At 38.2% G+C, this 17,349-nt stretch overlaps 2 protein-coding genes across 2 annotated transcripts; both read left to right on the top strand.

The window, feature by feature from the left end:
• The first annotated feature begins 3,951 nt into the window (after positions 1 to 3,951).
• Positions 3,952 to 11,685, top strand: LOC147862193 (uncharacterized). Its single transcript, XM_087322089.1, has 12 exons — positions 3,952 to 5,972; positions 6,078 to 6,234; positions 6,313 to 6,368; positions 6,454 to 6,514; positions 6,599 to 8,113; positions 8,245 to 8,835; positions 8,913 to 9,074; positions 9,907 to 10,175; positions 10,266 to 10,377; positions 10,471 to 10,728; positions 10,816 to 10,862; positions 11,224 to 11,685. Exons 1-12 carry the CDS (start codon positions 4,570 to 4,572, stop codon positions 11,285 to 11,287), a joined length of 4,695 nt encoding a protein of 1,564 aa, XP_087178215.1. The 5' UTR covers positions 3,952 to 4,569; the 3' UTR covers positions 11,288 to 11,685.
• Positions 11,686 to 14,916: 3,231 nt separating this feature from the next.
• LOC147862192 (pentatricopeptide repeat-containing protein At1g06140, mitochondrial-like) lies at positions 14,917 to 17,349 on the top strand. Its single transcript, XM_087323073.1, has 2 exons — positions 14,917 to 16,643; positions 16,848 to 17,349. Exons 1-2 carry the CDS (start codon positions 14,917 to 14,919, stop codon positions 17,347 to 17,349), a joined length of 2,229 nt encoding a protein of 742 aa, XP_087179199.1.

The following is a 17,349-nucleotide window of genomic DNA, read 5'->3' as shown; positions in this document are numbered from 1 at the left end:
CATGTGAGATTCACCTTGTAATGAGGAAGGCTCAAAAGTTGTCATATGTTCATGATCATTCCCTCCTTTAAAGGGTTTGTCCGTCATAGATTTGACAATATCACGGTCAATTACAATATAATAATCCTCCTCTCTATCGAGTTGTATATCACTATTATTAAAAGGAATTATTTGTAAATTTGGCTTGTTAAGTTGCAAATCATCATGCGTTGCATGTGATCTTTTGCTAGATGTTATCCCTACACCATTAGATGTCCTCGCCGAGGATTTCCTATCATGCTTCCTTCTACCTGCTATCCAATCTTCATCTCTTAGCAGTTATGGCAAGTAAATATCAAAAACATTAACTAGATTGAATAAGACGTGATACTGGTGTATCTAGTTTTTGTACATTGGCTATATTTACATTATTGTATAAGGAATCTAAAAGTGGAATGCACGATCCTTCCACTTGTGAATGCGAACTTGTTACATACACATGCCCACTTTGTCCACCCACTCCATCCATATCATCAGCTAACACATAACCCAATTGCTCCGACCATGTCTCAACCGATTAGATCTATTGGACCAACATCTTGACCTTCCAGTCTAAACCCTTCCCTTTCTGCATGCATTGCCCAAGTGATGATGCCTACTATCACATGCGCCTCAAAAAGAAAAGAAAAAAACTAACCCTAGCTCGTGATATGTACATGTTGCCTTGCAACCACAAACACATGGGTCCTTTCTTGTAGCATGTTGTTGATGTGATGTTTGTTTCCTCCATTCAAGTTACTTGCTTGCCCTCCTATTGTCAGCTCCTAGCTCCCCAAGCATGACATCTCATAGGAGCATTAATCCTTGTTTCGTAACAAATAGTTGATACTCAATTGCCATTGCCATATATATGGGGGATTTGTTAGTTTCCATGTTCATTAACTAAAGATTGATGATCTTATCATGCGGGTCGTCTTTCCAAAGCTAATATCACCTTTAACCCAATGGCGAAAATTAAACACTATTAGCCACAAGCATGCCTAACATGAGATTGTGATTGTTTCCAAACTGATTTGCTTCATGTGAAGCAAATCCAATCCATCCATTCAAACTCAAGTTGAAATATATCCAAATATATATTTGATGCCTCAAAATGGAGGAGATTCTATATATGTTTTCACTGCTTCTAAATACAATGAATTATCTTTACAGGATAGATGGGTGATTGACAAAAAACATGATTTTGTCAAAATGCCCCTCAGATATCTACTTCGTTGCATTTCTTTGAAGGCCCTGCAAGTTTACAAAATCCTTGAAATACAACTATTAATATATTCCCATTTGGTCATTAAACCAATAATAATAATCTTAAATGTGCTATGTTCAAGTTGTTTGAAACTGAAGAAATTAGATTAGCAAAAGACATGATGTAAATGAAGCATAGACTCAATGACGCGTTTGAATAATCCGACCTTTGTAACTTGTGGCTTTTTGGGTGTGTTGCAAACTTCACATCTAGGGAATTATGATAAAAGAACGGTACCATCTTTTTCATATGCCATTCACTAGAGAACCGTTTGCTTGTGACAAATATTCAATGCCGTGAGAATCGAGAAGAGAAAATTTTACATATAAGGTCAAATGGTTTTTCATTCCATGATTTCATTGAATGAATTTATGTACGATGACAATATGAACATTGAATATTACATTGTAAGGAGATTATTAGAAGTTTGTCACCCTCGCCCATAAATTATTGGGCTCGAACCTATTGACATGCCATTGAACACATGTCAATTCTATCGTATCCATTGTTGTGTAAAGCTAGCAATATCTTTGAGCTAGCCAAACAATGATACTCCTTGTGGAAAACAACTTGCATTTCTTTAGAAAGATTTGAAGTCACGGTAAGGTTTCTTTAATTGTGTATATTTATTTACACATGCATATACACATCCGTCAAAATCATTTCGTAATAATATAGTACTACAAAATACTAGGAGTCGGAAATGGCTCAATTCAAACCTAAACCAAGCCGTTTAATTGTTTACGCTCGAGCTTCATAAACCGGTTTGAGCTTAGTTTGGCAACACTCAAGCCGAACTGAACCGGATTGGGCCAAAGCGGTTTACAAACCGGTTAAAGCTAAACGGTTTGTCCAAACTGGTTCCAGAACCAAATTGGTCAAACTGGTTAAGCCTTAACCCATTTAGGAACCGGTTTGGTTCAAGTTTGAAAACTTCCAAACCGATTAAGCCAAAACCGAACCATTGTTGATTCCTACAAAATACATATATATACATTCGGAGTAATATACTACAACAAAATATTGTGGCATTGTTTGGTAATATTAAAACAATGACTATATACTCTCTACTTTGGCATGTGAGTGATCGTAGGAAAATACACGAGACACAAGTGCATAGCTCCTCTATGATAACATATGACACTCTCTTAGAATACTATTTTATTGATTCCCATTGGTCAAATTTTTGCCCTTGGAAGACATTAAAATGTCATCATCATCCCTCCCCCTCTCTCATCCCGAGAGGTTGTATTTGACCTTCAACAATGATGATAAAATCTCTCTTTCATTATATCTAGCAAGCGAGGTATTGTTTATTTAAGACACCCTCATGGCACCAAAATATTACAATCTAGTATGCAAAATCTAGTGCGACTCATCTACAACAATTAAACAACCAACCAGGATATTGATAAATCAATGAAGTTGACCCTTCCGCACACATGATATTTGATGTATTTGCTTGTATGAAATCTCTTGAGTACAAAGCTGAAGGTCTCACAAGTCTATCAAAATGGAATAGTCAATATAATCGAGGACAACATTTCTACTAGAGTCCTCTTCACCAAGAAAATGATTATTTGGAGGCACAATTGCGAATCAATTGATTCTTCGGTAGACGACCGATTGATAAAAAAATAAAGAGTGCAACCCTTCACGATTAGAGTTCTCAAATCAATACAAGTGAATTATTCAGAGTTTTTATGTTATTATTGTTAATCAAAGAGCTCACCAATCATCTAGTTGGAAGCAACAATCCATTTACACTATCACTGGAATAATTATAACTATCATTATAGGCCTTTGAGAAAAAGGTCAAAAATATTATCGTTCATAGCAATGGATTAAATTGGCCATGATGGTTTTTGGCGGTTTGTTTCGTGCCATACTTTATTTTTTTTTTATATGCACCAAACTAAAAACTCCTTCTACCCATATATGGAATCACAATAATCACTTGTAGCATTCTCCTTCTACTAGTGAAATCACGACTATTGCCTTTTAAGGAATGCAACAAAATGAACAAGAAGGGCATGAAAAAAATGATTCAAAAGTCTTTAACACGTGATAGAGGTACTCTATTTATATAAGACATGAGTCACAATGAAGTTACATGCCTTATAAATAATGAACTGGCATTTCAACCTAACTAGTAATAACATGTCTCGGGGGATCAAAACATCACACTCGGTCATCCATACGACGATATATTTTTTTTTAGGTAATACTCGCATAAGGCCTCAACTGGAACAATCTCGCCAGTATTTCGAAACTATGAAATGCACGAATTTTGGTATAAAAAGAAGAGAGCTGAAATCTGCAAGGGAACCATCTTTTCTGAACGATCTGTTGGGGTCATATGGCCATTGACATGTCGATACTTCACAAATCCGTAGGCAATGAACACCGAAGCTTTTTGATACTTCACAAATCCGTAGGGCGATGATGAAGATTGAAGCTTTTTGACTAACAAAAAGTGTAAGGGGGTATGTTTCTAAATTCTCATAACTTATAAGGTCGCCTCACTTGAAGAGTCGGTTGGGCTTTGGCCTTTTGACTTAACCACAGTTACCTAACCTAACCATGGTTAGCTAGACTTGACCACGGTTAACTTGACTTAACCACGGTTTACCTCTGTCTCTGCAGTGAGGGCTAATGCCCACAACCCACAAACAGAGAGGAAACCTCACAGAAGACGAAGACAGAGACAGAGACAGAGACAGAGACAGAGACAGAACCAGAACCTCTATCATCGCCATAGCTTCCGCTCGGAGCTTTCTTTCTTATTCAGATCGAGACTATTCACTGACAAAAAACAAAAACAAAAAACCCTTTCCCTTTAAGCTCTGATTTGGACGAAGTAAATCTGTTGTTTCATGGTCAGATCCGAGTTTTGTCTCTTCTCTACACAGAGATTAAACCCACCCGAAATAAAACTCTTAAACTCGTTGACGTAACACAGAGATCCTTTGGGTCTAACCATAGCTTCAAAAAGAAGGATTTTGCTTTCATTTTTCACAGACTGAACATTTGGATATATGAACATGTTCCAGGCAAGAAGTTTTTAGTTTTCTCTGTGAGCTGCTTATTATCATACATGCGTATTGAAGAAGATGAAGAAGTAGCGGAAGAAGATAAACAATGCATCAAGATGAATCATTTCACGCCCTTCGGGAGTAGCCATGACTGTAGCTTTTCCATATCTTAACTGAAAAATAATCTCCTTTAGGTTTTCTAGCTCTGTAGTCTTTCATTATCTAGGACAAAACAGGATCATAAGCTCAATGGATCAAGCCTCGTTAATTTGTGAAATAGATCTTAATCTTGAGCAATCATCTGAGTTATTCAAAGATGATACAGGGGAAGAACCGGGCATTGTTGGAGGACCTCAGGAAGCTGATGAACCACAAATGTTAAATGATGTCGAGATAATGGAGAATGTACCAGAGAATGTACCATTAATCCCACTGGAGAAGATATCAGAGTGTGTACCCGAAAATGTACTGGAGAGTGTACCCGAAAGTGTACCTGAGAGTGTATCCAAAGATTTACCTGAGTGTGTACCAGAAATCATATCAGAAAAGGTACCAGATAATATACCCAATACGGTAGCAGCTCTTCACGAGACAATACTGGAGAGTGTTCAGGAGATGGTATCAGAAATAGTATCTGAGAAGATATCGGAGCATTCTGAGGAGCCAGAAGAAGGAGAGATTTCAGATGATAACAATGAAAGTTTGGGAAATGTTGATACGCCAATATCACCTGCACATGAAATAGATGAACCTTCTGGTCTGAAAACGGAAATACCCGAGAAATCTTCAACCATAGCTTCGGTGAGATGGCCAGAGCGATCAAATGGCGATGTTGTAAAGAGTGGATGGAATTGGCCAAAAGAAGCTTCTCCATTCTCGGGAAAGCCTGATAAATTCTACCAATTTGCCTGGGCTAAAGGTGTTCAAGGAAACACCAAAGAATCAACGATAGATTCTCCTCTAGAAGAGGCTTCATCTGTAACGAAAGGAAAGATTGGTGATGCTGATTCAGCCTCAGGTTCTTTGCTCAAGTCTTCATCCTGGTCTGGGAATAAGGACATGGACCTCATCGCTGAAAGCAAAAGTGGATGGATTGTGGGTGATCAAGGCATGAAATATGTTAGCTTCTTGAGAAGTGATGATGGTTTTATTTATTTGCAAGATGGAGGAGAACAATCTGATGTAAAATGGGGGAAAGGACGAGGCAACAAAGGAATCTCGGAAAGATCAAATATGTCAAAGAATGCAAACAATAAAATGGAGGAGAAGTATAGAAATATTCCGGAAGGACGAGGTTCGATACTAGACAAGGGATACCGAAGGCGATCAGATTCTGTTAGATATGCTAAGGATAGTAGAAAGAGGGATTTTCGAAGCGCACGAGGCGAAAGGAATCTAGAAATGGGAGAGAGAGAAGGGAAGAGAGGAATGCTAGCTGAAATAGGTGCCGTGGGGTCTGATAAACCAGCAAGGTATTCAAAAGGAAGAGAAATAAATCCATTGGATATGTCATTTCCACAATCCAATCTCAAGGGTAGGAGGGATTCCGACGCTTTTGATCACGTTTACATCATGTCAGATTCACTCAAAGACAAGCTTTTTGCAGAATGTAATGAGTTGCTTAGGAATGTTAGTGTCAAAGATGCCCAAAAGTGAGTTAGAAACTGTTATATATAACTAATAAATGTTTGGCTATTCATAGCTTATTTTAGAGAATGAAGCCTTTCTATTCTAATCATTCAACCCATTTGCTTCAGTTCTTTTATGACCGTCTGTAAGCAACTACGAAGGGCAGTTAAGATTCTTCGAGATCTCAATAAAAGAGTTCTACAATTCAAGCATTCAGAAGGGTATCAAAGGAAAATTATTGCATTCACAAGAGACGTCTTCTCTGGAATAAGAGCTGCGTATGAGGTGAGTGAGCTCTTTAATCTATTTTTATTGTAAAAGCATTGGATCTTGAAGTCTGATGCTTTGGGCGCTTTTTTGTAGGTTTGGAGCACTCCTATTGGAAGAATGCAAAATGAGGGGACAGAAGCATTTCCGAGGTTTTCTATCATATAAAACTTAGGTTTTACATTTATATTTTGTCGAATAATTTTAATTATCACTTTTTTTTCAACAATTATTTAGGTTATTAGACCTTGCCCGAAACAGATGCCAAAGTCTTTTCACATCCAAGCAAATCCAAGAGGTCTGAGCAATTTTATTATTCAGTCATGAGAGAAGGCTAGTTTGTGAATTGCAGAATTCTTATTTTTTTATGTATTTCCTGCAGCTTGATTCCATAATGTCATCCTTTGGATGTCTAAATAAGGGAGATTACATGCCAAACTCATATTCAAAGGGATTAGAATCTGAGAAGGGAGAAGATAAGGAATGGAGGTTTGGCGAATCATCATGTAATACATCAGCAACAACGCAGCTTGAAAGTGATAGTAGTACTGATACCTCTGCCAATGGTAGGACTGAAACAGAGCAAATATCAACCACCGATGCCGAAAGGCATCTTTCAGGCATTATTCCTGCTAACAACAATATTCATGTTGTAGACAATACTAATGTGGCAGGAAATATAGGTCTTGGTGGTTGGATTTCTTCCATCCCACAAGAACACTATGAGGCTCAAAGTTACGCTTTTCCAAGGGAGATTTCTGCTACTTTGAATCCGATTGCCAACCATGCCATGAATTATCAAGAGGCCATAAGCTTCTCTAATGTGACCCCGATTGCAAACCAAATTTCCACAAATTTGACACACTTGGGATGCCATCCCATGACTTTTCAAGATGGCATAAGTAAAAGCTATCCAACACATGCATTAGGAGGCAGTGCAGAGACTAGAATGACTAATATCCATACAAGGGAGGTACAAGTTTCTACCATAAAAAATGATAGATTTGTACCCAATATTGATCCTGTCAAAGCTCTCACTTCATATCATGAAAAATTTGCCGGAAAATCTCATACTGGTTATACTCGACTGCCGAGTCCAACGCCTTCAGATGAAGATGACGATGCAACTGTGAATAATCAGCTTGAGACTTCTAGGCTCAATCCTGATACTAGTGAAATTCAAGGAAATATGAGGAAGAGTGAAGTATCACAAGGTAAACAACAAAATTTCCCATTATCAAATGTTCCTCAACAAGATAGCAGTAGCATTAGTAGTGGTAACAGAGTCTCTTACACTGAATTAAAGCTATTTCCGAGCTCTGTGCTGCCTGTTGCTCGAGTGGAAGATATGGACCCAGATGGACATCAAACAAAGTTAATGCTTGCAAAAAAGAGTCGAGATCCGAGAAGAAGATTAGTTAATCATGCTTTTGAAGGAGATATTTCACAAAGTGAAGGTCCAAAAAAACTTTCTACTGAAATGATATCTGCGAAGAAGCATGAAGATCTTCTAGCATGTCAAAATAATCCTTTGCTCAAAGGTGAACTAGTTTCACTTTTAACATTGGGAACAGCAGGAGTATGGTCATCAGAACAAGGGTTAATGCCGGCTATACCCGAAACCTTGACAAATATCGATTTAGATGATGAAACATTACGTATGCGTGCAGATTCATCTGGTGAAATTTCTCAACGAAAAAGACAGTTTGAATTGTTAAGCCAAGAAGTTCCTACGAAAAGACAGAAGCCTGTCGCAGATGCTAAGGATGGAGATGACCTTCCACTAGTGCAAAGTATTGCTTCTACTGACAATATCAAACAGAGTTTTATGGATGATAAGACATCTATACTAAGAAGGACACAACATAAGCTGCCCAATGCATCTTCGGATTCACCAGTAGGTTTTTAATTATATTTTCAAGGCACTCTTTTGTTATTTTTTTGTTACGGTGTATTCAAAATAACTGACTGTAATCTCTTTCTCTTTCTCTCTCTTTCTTATTGGATTGCTTGGCATTTTCTTTCCAGACTGATTCCTCTAAGCCAAGAATGAAACCAAGGGACCCTCGACGAGTGCTGCTTGGAAGTACTGTTGAAAAGTCCAACAACCAGGAAATATTATTACCTGTGAAAGGTAATATTACCACACCATCAGGAATGACCATAAACCCGATGACTCATTCAAAAGCAGACATTGCTGCAATTGATTCTTTTGTAGCTGAGGGGAAGCTTATATCCTCTCCTAACAATGATGAAACATCACCTTTACTTGAAGGCAATGACCCATCTCAAGATATTGATTCAACTATAAATGGGAGTAGGGTTGAAGATGTTTCAAGTATCAGCAAACCTATTGGTGTTGCAAGTAAAGTGTCTGCCAGCAATGTAGCAAGTAACTTGGACTTGAATGGAAGCGTCTCAACAGCAGCTCCTAAACAATCAGAAAATATAAACCATTGGAATAATTTAGAACCACTTCTTGAGGGTCTTGATGAGAAACGAAAGCAAGCAGTTAGACAAGAAAGAGCAAGAAGAATAGAGGAACAAACCAGAATGTTTGTTGCCAAGAAGCTATGCTTGGTTCTTGACCTTGACCATACACTTCTTAATTCAGCTAAGGTATTGGAAAATTTTATTCCTTTCAGTTTGTAGGTTAATTGGGCTTGTCTTAAGTGGACGTCCTTTGCTATTTCTAGTTTGCTGAAATTGAAGAGGAATGGGAAGGCAAGTTGCGGGTGAATGAAATGACAGAGCGTGCTAAGTTTGGTAAGGAAGGCAACAAACGTGAGTTATATCGCTTTCCCCACATGAGCATGTGGACAAAGCTACGTCCTGGCATATGGAACTTTTTGGCAAGGGTAAAAACCTTATATTAGACATCATATTTGGTGGTTTATTTTATTAGTTCAAATCTGGACATATTTGTATATGTATTTGTACTTGTAATATCAAATTTGTCTTTCTGTTACTCAGTGCTATCTTTCCATCATGGGTGGAAAGTCTGGTCATCACTGTTTAGAAATGGTAGAAATTAGAATCTCAGTGGGATGCTTCATATAGTTAGCATTACATTATATGAATGCGGATATATGCACCTTCAGCTCCTCTTGGGCATACAGATTATATGTGGAGGCATGCCATATTGCATGCTTTGCACGAAGTGATTTCTCCTTGAGATGAGATGCCTTGTGCTGTGTGGATTTGTACTCATATTTCTACCTCTTAAACTTGGTTATGTATGTGCTTGCTTTCCTTCATTATGCTTTTTCATGCCTTTCTCTCATTCACTATAATGCAAATGCTGATATATGCACCTTCAACTCCTTGGGCATACTGGTGATACGTGGATGGATGCCATAACATCTAGTTCATTTTATGCCTGACATTTTTTCTACTTTGAGATGGGATGCCATGTGTAATGTAGACACTCACTGGTAAGACATATTTCTAGTTCTTAAACCTGGTTTCTTATGTGCTTGCTTTCTTTTATCACACCTTTCATCTCTCTCTCTCTCTCTCATTCATGCTGATGCTTGTTTGTATATGCCCCGGGCTTTACAAAATTAACATGTATTTAGTTGTCATTCCTGCATCAAAAGTGGTAATAATCATTGAAGCACAGCGATCTCAGAAATTTGGCAGTATAGCTAAACTTTGCGTTCTCTTTGATTTTCCCTCATTTTTTTGTAGGCTAGCCAATTATATGAGCTTCATGTCTACACAATGGGCAACAAAGCTTATGCAACAGAGATGGCGAGACTTCTTGATCCCACTGGGGTTTTGTTCGCTGGGAGGGTAATTTCCAAGGGTGATGATGGAGATGTGTCTGATGGAGATGAAAGACCTCCCAAAAGCAAAGATTTGGATGGTGTGCTGGGAATGGAATCAGCTGTAGTCATTATCGATGATTCAGCACGTGTTTGGCCACACCACAGACATAACCTTATTGTCGTGGAAAGGTGAAATCTCGTTGGTTTGTTGATCACAACATTGCTGCATTGCATGTTTGCAAGTAATTATGTTTGAATTGCTGTAAATGATCTCCATAGGTACATGTACTTCCCTTGTAGTAGAAAGCAATTTGGTTTGCCGGGTCCATCACTTCTCGAAGTGGGTCATGATGAGAGGGAACCAGATGGCATGTTGGCATCAGCTTTGACGGTTAGCCTATTTACTTTTTGGTCTATGTATATATGTATCTACTAGCAATCCTTCATTCAGCAATCAGTAGAGAATCACATGTTTAAATCTCAGGTAATTGAGAAAATACATTATGAATTTTTCTCAAAGCCAAGGCTTCATCAAGTTGATGTGCGTGATATTCTCGCAAAGGAGCAACGGAGGGTTTTAAATGGTTGTAAGCTTATATTTAGTAGAGTTTTCCCCCAAGGAGAGATTCAGCCTCACCTACACCCACTCTGGCAGCTAGCTGAACAATTCGGTGCCATATGCTCCATGGCCATTGATGACAGTGTTACGCATGTGGTGGCAATTTCCCTAGGGACTGACAAGGTAATGTCTATGAAAGTAATTATAAAGGAAACTTAGCAGTAACTTGTATTATGATCTGATTTGGCTTTCCAACCGTGTGATTTTCAGGTCAATTGGGCCTTATCTACTGGCAGATTTGTTGTTAGGCCTAGTTGGTGAGTACATTAGATAATAGATCACAATCCCATTCAGTTAATTTTCTCTTATTGGTTACCCCCTCTGTGGGGGGGTAGGTAGTTGTACCCTCGATCTACTGCTTTTTAGCAGAGGCCATTGCCTGAACCACCAGGCCAACCCTGACAAGCGGAAGAAAAAAGCACCAAATTACCTTTTAAGTTTTTTAAAATTACCAGAAATTCCCACTATTAAGACATAATAGCATTCTGGTAATTTTGGGAACTTAACAGATTTTCTGCTAAATAGCAAAAAATCAAGGAGTTTTAGAAATTCATCCATATCTAAATTTGATTCTACCTATGTAAGAATCAATGACTTGATTGCTGTTTTTTTCGTCAGGTTGGAGGCTTCAGTGATTTTGTACCGACGAGCAAATGAGCAAGATTTCGTGATTGTACCATAGATTCCTTTTATACCAATCAGATTGTGTGCTTTCAGCATGCATACATTTTAGAAGAGTTCCTGTAGGATACTTTGACAGGGCCTTGTGATTCTCCATTGCATTGAAGCAAAGTTTCACGACGCCCTGAAGATTAGGCCGAGTTGAATTCACAAGGTCTCAAGCTTGAGCTGGATCTTTGTGAAATACAAAAAAGATCCAGTGGAATATATGATGACGGAAGTTTGGAAACAAACTTAGATTTGCTTCTAATTTATATAGGGTTATATTGTGGTCTGGTATTAATCTTTGGTTCCATCCAAGATCAATCAATTCCATGCTTCCTCATAAGTGAGAGGGTCTCAATCCATGTAGTGTTACTAAAGAAGATGAAACTGTAAATCAATCTCATTTTCAGCCTTTTCCCACTTCCTACCTTTGAGAATGCTCACCTGCTCACAACCTTGGAGAGGGTGTGTTGTTTTTTCCTCTATTCTAAGGTGTAAATTTAGAGGATGGCTCGATGAAGAGGGGCGTTGGAGCTTGTGAGTTTACCCATGTTATTCACCTTACCCTCGACAGAACTGAAGCCTTGATAAATACATTCACAAGTTCTATACCCCATGGTGGGCCATCATGATAAAAACAAAAAATGAAGTGGCCAAATACAATTCAACCATAAGGTTTAGTAAAAACAACTTGATTTTCACTTACATGAACGAATGCCAATAACACTTGAGAAAGCTCCAAAGTGATATGACAAGTTTCACAAATCGAAGCTTCCATCATGTAATGTTTAATGTTGAAAAACAATCTTCTTGGCCAAAGAGTGACATGAAGTATTTGCTGAAGCTTTGGCTGAAGTGTATCGAAGTACTCCCTTGCTCCTTGGCATCAGCTTATCAAATGGGCATATATTATACAATTCTTATCAAATGAGTACACTTATATTCTGGTACTAATTACAATTGAAATACTCTTGTGAAATACTTATTTGAATGAGCATATACTTGCAAATGCTTACATGGCAGCATAAGTAATTTGTATATTTGTCAAATGGTATTTATTCACAGGGGATGCCCTTTACCGAATGGGGAATATTGGTATTGAAATTGAAAACCTTCAATTACTGAAGATATATATATATATATGTAAGCAATGGCAAACATTATCGTAAAAAACCCTGCATTTCTATTGACGTGATCCATCTAATTACTCATGAGAGATCAATGCACCATATTCCTATTCAAAAGAGATAAAAATACAATGAAGAAAAAATGGAAATAAATAGCAATGCAAGATGATCAAAGTAATCACCATGTTTCAAAATGATGTTGACCATGATGTAATCTTGATCGTGTAAGTATCAACAAGGATGTTTGTGTAGAGCTTGTATATGTTGGACTTGCAAATTCATAAGCATGTTGTAATAAAGTGTGGCTACAATTGTTTTATATTGAATACAAATAGTATGAACATCTTGAGGCTTGTATTGACATATCACAAGTTTTTTGTTACCTAGTATTTCAGGTAGAGGGGAAATTGCAATTTCATGACAAGCTAGAAAATGTACAAATTTTGTAGATAAAAAAGGAGAACTATTGTACGAGGAGAATGAAATTAAAGGGATATTATATACACTTAATTAGTTTAATGCGATGTAAATGGCCTATAATATATATAGTTCATAGCATGTATGCATGTGTCCAAATTTAAACATGCCATGTTGATTATTGTTATTATTAACACTTCGTTGTCTCATGGCATGACACACTCTTGTTGTTTGTATGGAAACCACCTTCTAATAGAGAGCATTGTAATTCTTTGCAAAAAGAGTTACTGATGTCTTCTTGGTTATTATGTTGGCCTAGAAATGAGAGATTGCACTCTCAATTTAATCAATTGTTTTGTTTAGGGGTCAAAGAGGTGAGAGAGATAATAGACACTTGATCACAAAAAATTGACTTTGTTGAAGTGTGGCAAGTTTTACATGTTCCACTCAATTATAGGTTTATCTGGCAATAACTACACAATATTGCATTGATGCAAGGTCCTTTATCTCAATAAATAGAAAAGCAACCATGGGTTGATTGGTGTTTATGGGGTCAGATGTCGTTTTTACAAGTAACTACTAATCTCTTGTATCATGGCTCTGTTGCATCTCTTTGATGGCTACTTTTAAGGTTGAACAAGAATGGAAAGTATATAACTCTAATTATGGATGGTGGGAGATATTAAATGTGGTTGGCATTCTACATTGCCAAGTTGTATCAAAGGTTTTGATTGGGGGGTTTGCCTTTGGGATTAGCTCTAAAGCAATATGGACTACCAATGAGCAATTGCTTCTTTTGCACTAGCTCAAGTGGAAGAAAGTGGTCATTGTTTCATACAATGTCCAATTGCGTGTCCGATTTGGAGTTACATTTCTCGAATTCTGCAAGTTTTATCACAATGTTATTTGACGCCAAAATAATGGGGTGTTTGCTCAAATTTGCACAAGTCGACCCGAAATTAGAGATGGAGATTGTTTTTCTATTTCTGAGGTATTAGGGAGTGCATGATAATCGGGATATGTGCATTGCTTTCAATTTGATGGCAGGCACAGAACGGAATCAAAGGATATTTATGACAACTGAAGGATGTATTGATGTGGCAATTTTTATTTATTGGAGCAACGACTCAGCTCAAGGCTAAATCGAACCGTTAAACCATTTAAAAGTGGTTTGGTTCAGTTTAGGCTTAAGCTTCCTTAATTTGTTTGAGCTCGAACTGGGATGGCTCAAGCCGAACAAACCGATTTGGGCTAAGCCGGTTAAGGTGTAATCGGCTTGGCAAAACCGGTTCCTGAACTAGTTTAAGCTTACCCGGTTAGCCTAAACCAATGTAGGAACTGGTTCGGTTCAGGTTTGGGAACTCCCAAACCAGTGTAGGCTTAAACAGTTTGGTATGGATAAGGCCAAACCGGTTAAGCCGAAACCGAACCATTGCCGATTCTTAATAGAGTGTTCTATGTTGCCTAATGGCAATTCAAAATGTTCCACTACCTTGTGGTCAGTGGGTGATCGTGAATTTGTAAGTAGAGTTTTTCACACACATTTATTAACATATGTAATTGTGTATATTGAACAAACAAAGAAAGGAAGAAAGAAAGAAAGAAAGAGAGGATGAGGTTTGATGGCTAAGGTCTTTTCTTTCACTAAACCCTCCAAAAGAAAACACTAAGGTTTGTGATTTCAATCATACTATGAATCATACGTACCATACGTGCATTCGCATTCGCAAAAAATGTTTCAGTCATTCGGGTATGGTAAATACCATACTTTTGTATTCCTTATTTATTGTAACTTATAATGTAAGGAAGTAAAGATAAAAAGTGTAAAAAAAAACATACGAATGTTTTGATAACATAGTCATTCGTTTGAATTCGTATGAAAAACGAATGTTTTCCAATGCATTCGAGTATATTACGTACTATGATTTCAATGATCATTATTAAGCTTCTCCCCTGTTCTTGCCTCCTCAGAAAGACACACACACTTCAGCAAGAGCGCGCCATGGTCTCATGATGATGGTTCCTCTCTCTCTCAGAAAGATAGAAGAAGATTAAGAAAGAAGCAGGGTTACAGATAGATAGATAGATAGATAGATAAGAAATGTTCCATGTTTCTTATGTCAAATCAGAGAATGTCTCCACAACTCTTCACTTCCCAGATCCCTACCTCCTTCTCGGTCTTATGAAAACTTGTGGGAAACAAAAGGATCTGCTCAAAGCAAGAAGGATACATGCCGATATTGTCAACACAGATTTGCTCCTCAAGGATCTTAGGATAAGCAATGGTTTGCTTAATATGTATGTTAGATGTGGTGCTATTGAAGATGTATTAAGAGTTTTTCGTGAACTTCCTACGCACACAGTTGAATCTTGGAATGCGATTATTGCTTGCTATGCACATCATGGTTTTGGCCATGAAGCTATTCGATGTTTTATGTATATGAGAGATAAAGGTGTCTCTCCAAATGCATTCACATTTGGTTGCCTTTTGAAAGCATGTATCATGATTGGGTCTCTCAAGATCGGAGAAGAAATAGATGGTGAGATAAGACAGATGGGTCTTTTGGAAGACAATGTTGTGCTTGGAACTTCATTGGTCGATATGTATGCTAAGTTTGGGGTCATGTGGAAAGCTCGTCAAGTATTTGATGAGATGCCTGCTCGTAATGTCATAACTTGGAATGCATTGATCAGTGGATATGTCCACCATGGTCTGGGTAATGAGGCCATAATGTGTTTCGAGCATATGAAAGATGAGGGTTCCTCTCCAAATGTGGTTACTTTTAGTTGCGTTTTGAAAGCATGTGGCAATACAAGGTCTCTCGAAACCGGAGAAAATATACATGCTGAAGTTAACAAGCAAGGGTTATTAAGAGACGAGAATATCATTCTCGGCACGGCTATAGTGGATATGTATGCCAAATGCGGGGTTCTTGGAAAAGCAAGGGAAGTGTTCGATGAGCTTCCTAAACGGAATATTGTATCGTGGAATGCATTAATTGCTGGTTATGCTCAACATGAGTGTAGCCATGAAGCATTAAAGTGCTTTGAGCTTATGCAAGATCAAGGGTTTGTTCCCAATGCCATAACTTTTAGTTGCATTTTGAAAGCTTGTGGGAGCATAGGGTCCATAGCAGTGGGAGAGAGAATACACAAAGAAGCTAACAAGCAAGGGTTATTAGAAGAAAATGTAGTACTTGGCACAGCATTGCTCGACATGTATGCCAAATGTGGTGTGCTTGTGAAAGCACGAGAAGTATTTGAAAATCTTCCAAGAAGGAATGTAGTATCATGGACTGCATTGATTGCTGGGTACACCCAACATGGATATGCTGATGAAGCGTTAAATTGCTTCAAGAGAATGATAGATGAGGGTCTCTCCCCTAACACTGTCACTTTTGTAAGCATTTTGAAGGCTTGCAGCAGTGTAGCATCTCTAAAGATGGGGGAAGAGATCCATGGTGAAGTGAAGAAAAAGGGGTTATTGGGAGACATGGTGCTTGGCACTGCATTGGTGGATATGTATGCGAAATGTGGGGTTCTCATTAAGGCCCAAGAAGTATTCGATGAACTTCCAGAGCGGAATGTTGTATCTTGGAGTGCCTTGGTGTCTGGTTATGCCCAACATGGTTACGGTGAAGAAGCAGTGAAATACTTCCATAGAATGCAAGCCGAAGGTGTCTCCCCTAATGCAATCACCTTTGTTTCCATCTTGAAAGCTTGTGGAAACATAGGGTCTCTGAACACTGGAGGCGAGATACATAAGGAAGTCATGAAGCAAATGTTGCTAGAAGATAACCTCGTCCTCGGCGTAGCATTGCTAGACATGTATGCCAAATGTGGTGTGCTTGTAAAAGCACAAGAAGTATTCGATACACTTCTTATACAAGATGTTGTACCCTGGAATGCACTCATGGCTGGCTATGCTCAGCTAGGACACGCAAAAGAAGTGTTGAATCTGTTCAATAAAATGAGGGGAAAAGGTATTGTGCCAAATCTAGTTACTTTCCTCATTATGCTAACTGCTTGTAGCCATGCAGGGCTCGTGGAAGAAGGACAAACACTCTTCAATGATATGAGCATCATTTATCAACTCACTCCGAATTTAGAACACTATACGTGTATGGTCGATCTTTTTAGCCGATCAGGACACTTTGATAAAGCTATTGCTGTGATTGAGACAGTTCAATCTTCTGATCGTCTTCCACTATGGTTAGTTCTTTTGGGTGCATGCCATAAATGGGTAAACACCGAGGTTGGGATGTGGGCTTTTGAGCAATCAGTGCGAATGAATGGAGAATGTGGTTCTGCATATGTCTTCATGGGAAACATATGTGCTGCGTCGGGTATGCATTCCGAAGTAATTGAAATGAATGCTTTGAGGGTGCAAACTAATACAAATTATAGTAAGTGTCAACCAAATATGTGCAATAATGCAAAGTTAGGAGATGATCAGAATATATTATCCCACCAATCGTGTCCCACAAATTTGCATTGGGTATTGGAAACTGTATATCATGATGTGAATAGCTAA

This window comes from Azolla caroliniana, unplaced genomic scaffold (assembly GCF_043228905.1).
Source record: "Azolla caroliniana isolate FFs.n. ecotype wild unplaced genomic scaffold, voAzoCaro1.0.p SCAF_7, whole genome shotgun sequence".
In the NCBI taxonomy this organism is placed as follows: domain Eukaryota; kingdom Viridiplantae; phylum Streptophyta; class Polypodiopsida; order Salviniales; family Salviniaceae; genus Azolla; species Azolla caroliniana.
This window is presented reverse-complemented; position numbering and strand designations above follow the sequence as displayed.

Coding starts and splice junctions, on each gene's coding strand:
- LOC147862193 (XM_087322089.1), top strand. CDS start 4,570: ATGGATCAAGCCTCGTTAATTTGTGAAATAGATCTTAATCTTGAGCAA. Junction 6,515..6,598: donor CATCCAAGCAAATCCAAGAG/GTCTGAGCAATT, acceptor TATTTCCTGCAG/CTTGATTCCATAATGTCATC. Junction 8,836..8,912: donor CACTTCTTAATTCAGCTAAG/GTATTGGAAAAT, acceptor TGCTATTTCTAG/TTTGCTGAAATTGAAGAGGA.
- LOC147862192 (XM_087323073.1), top strand. CDS start 14,917: ATGTTCCATGTTTCTTATGTCAAATCAGAGAATGTCTCCACAACTCTT. Junction 16,644..16,847: donor GGCGTAGCATTGCTAGACAT/GTATGCCAAATG, acceptor AACTGCTTGTAG/CCATGCAGGGCTCGTGGAAG.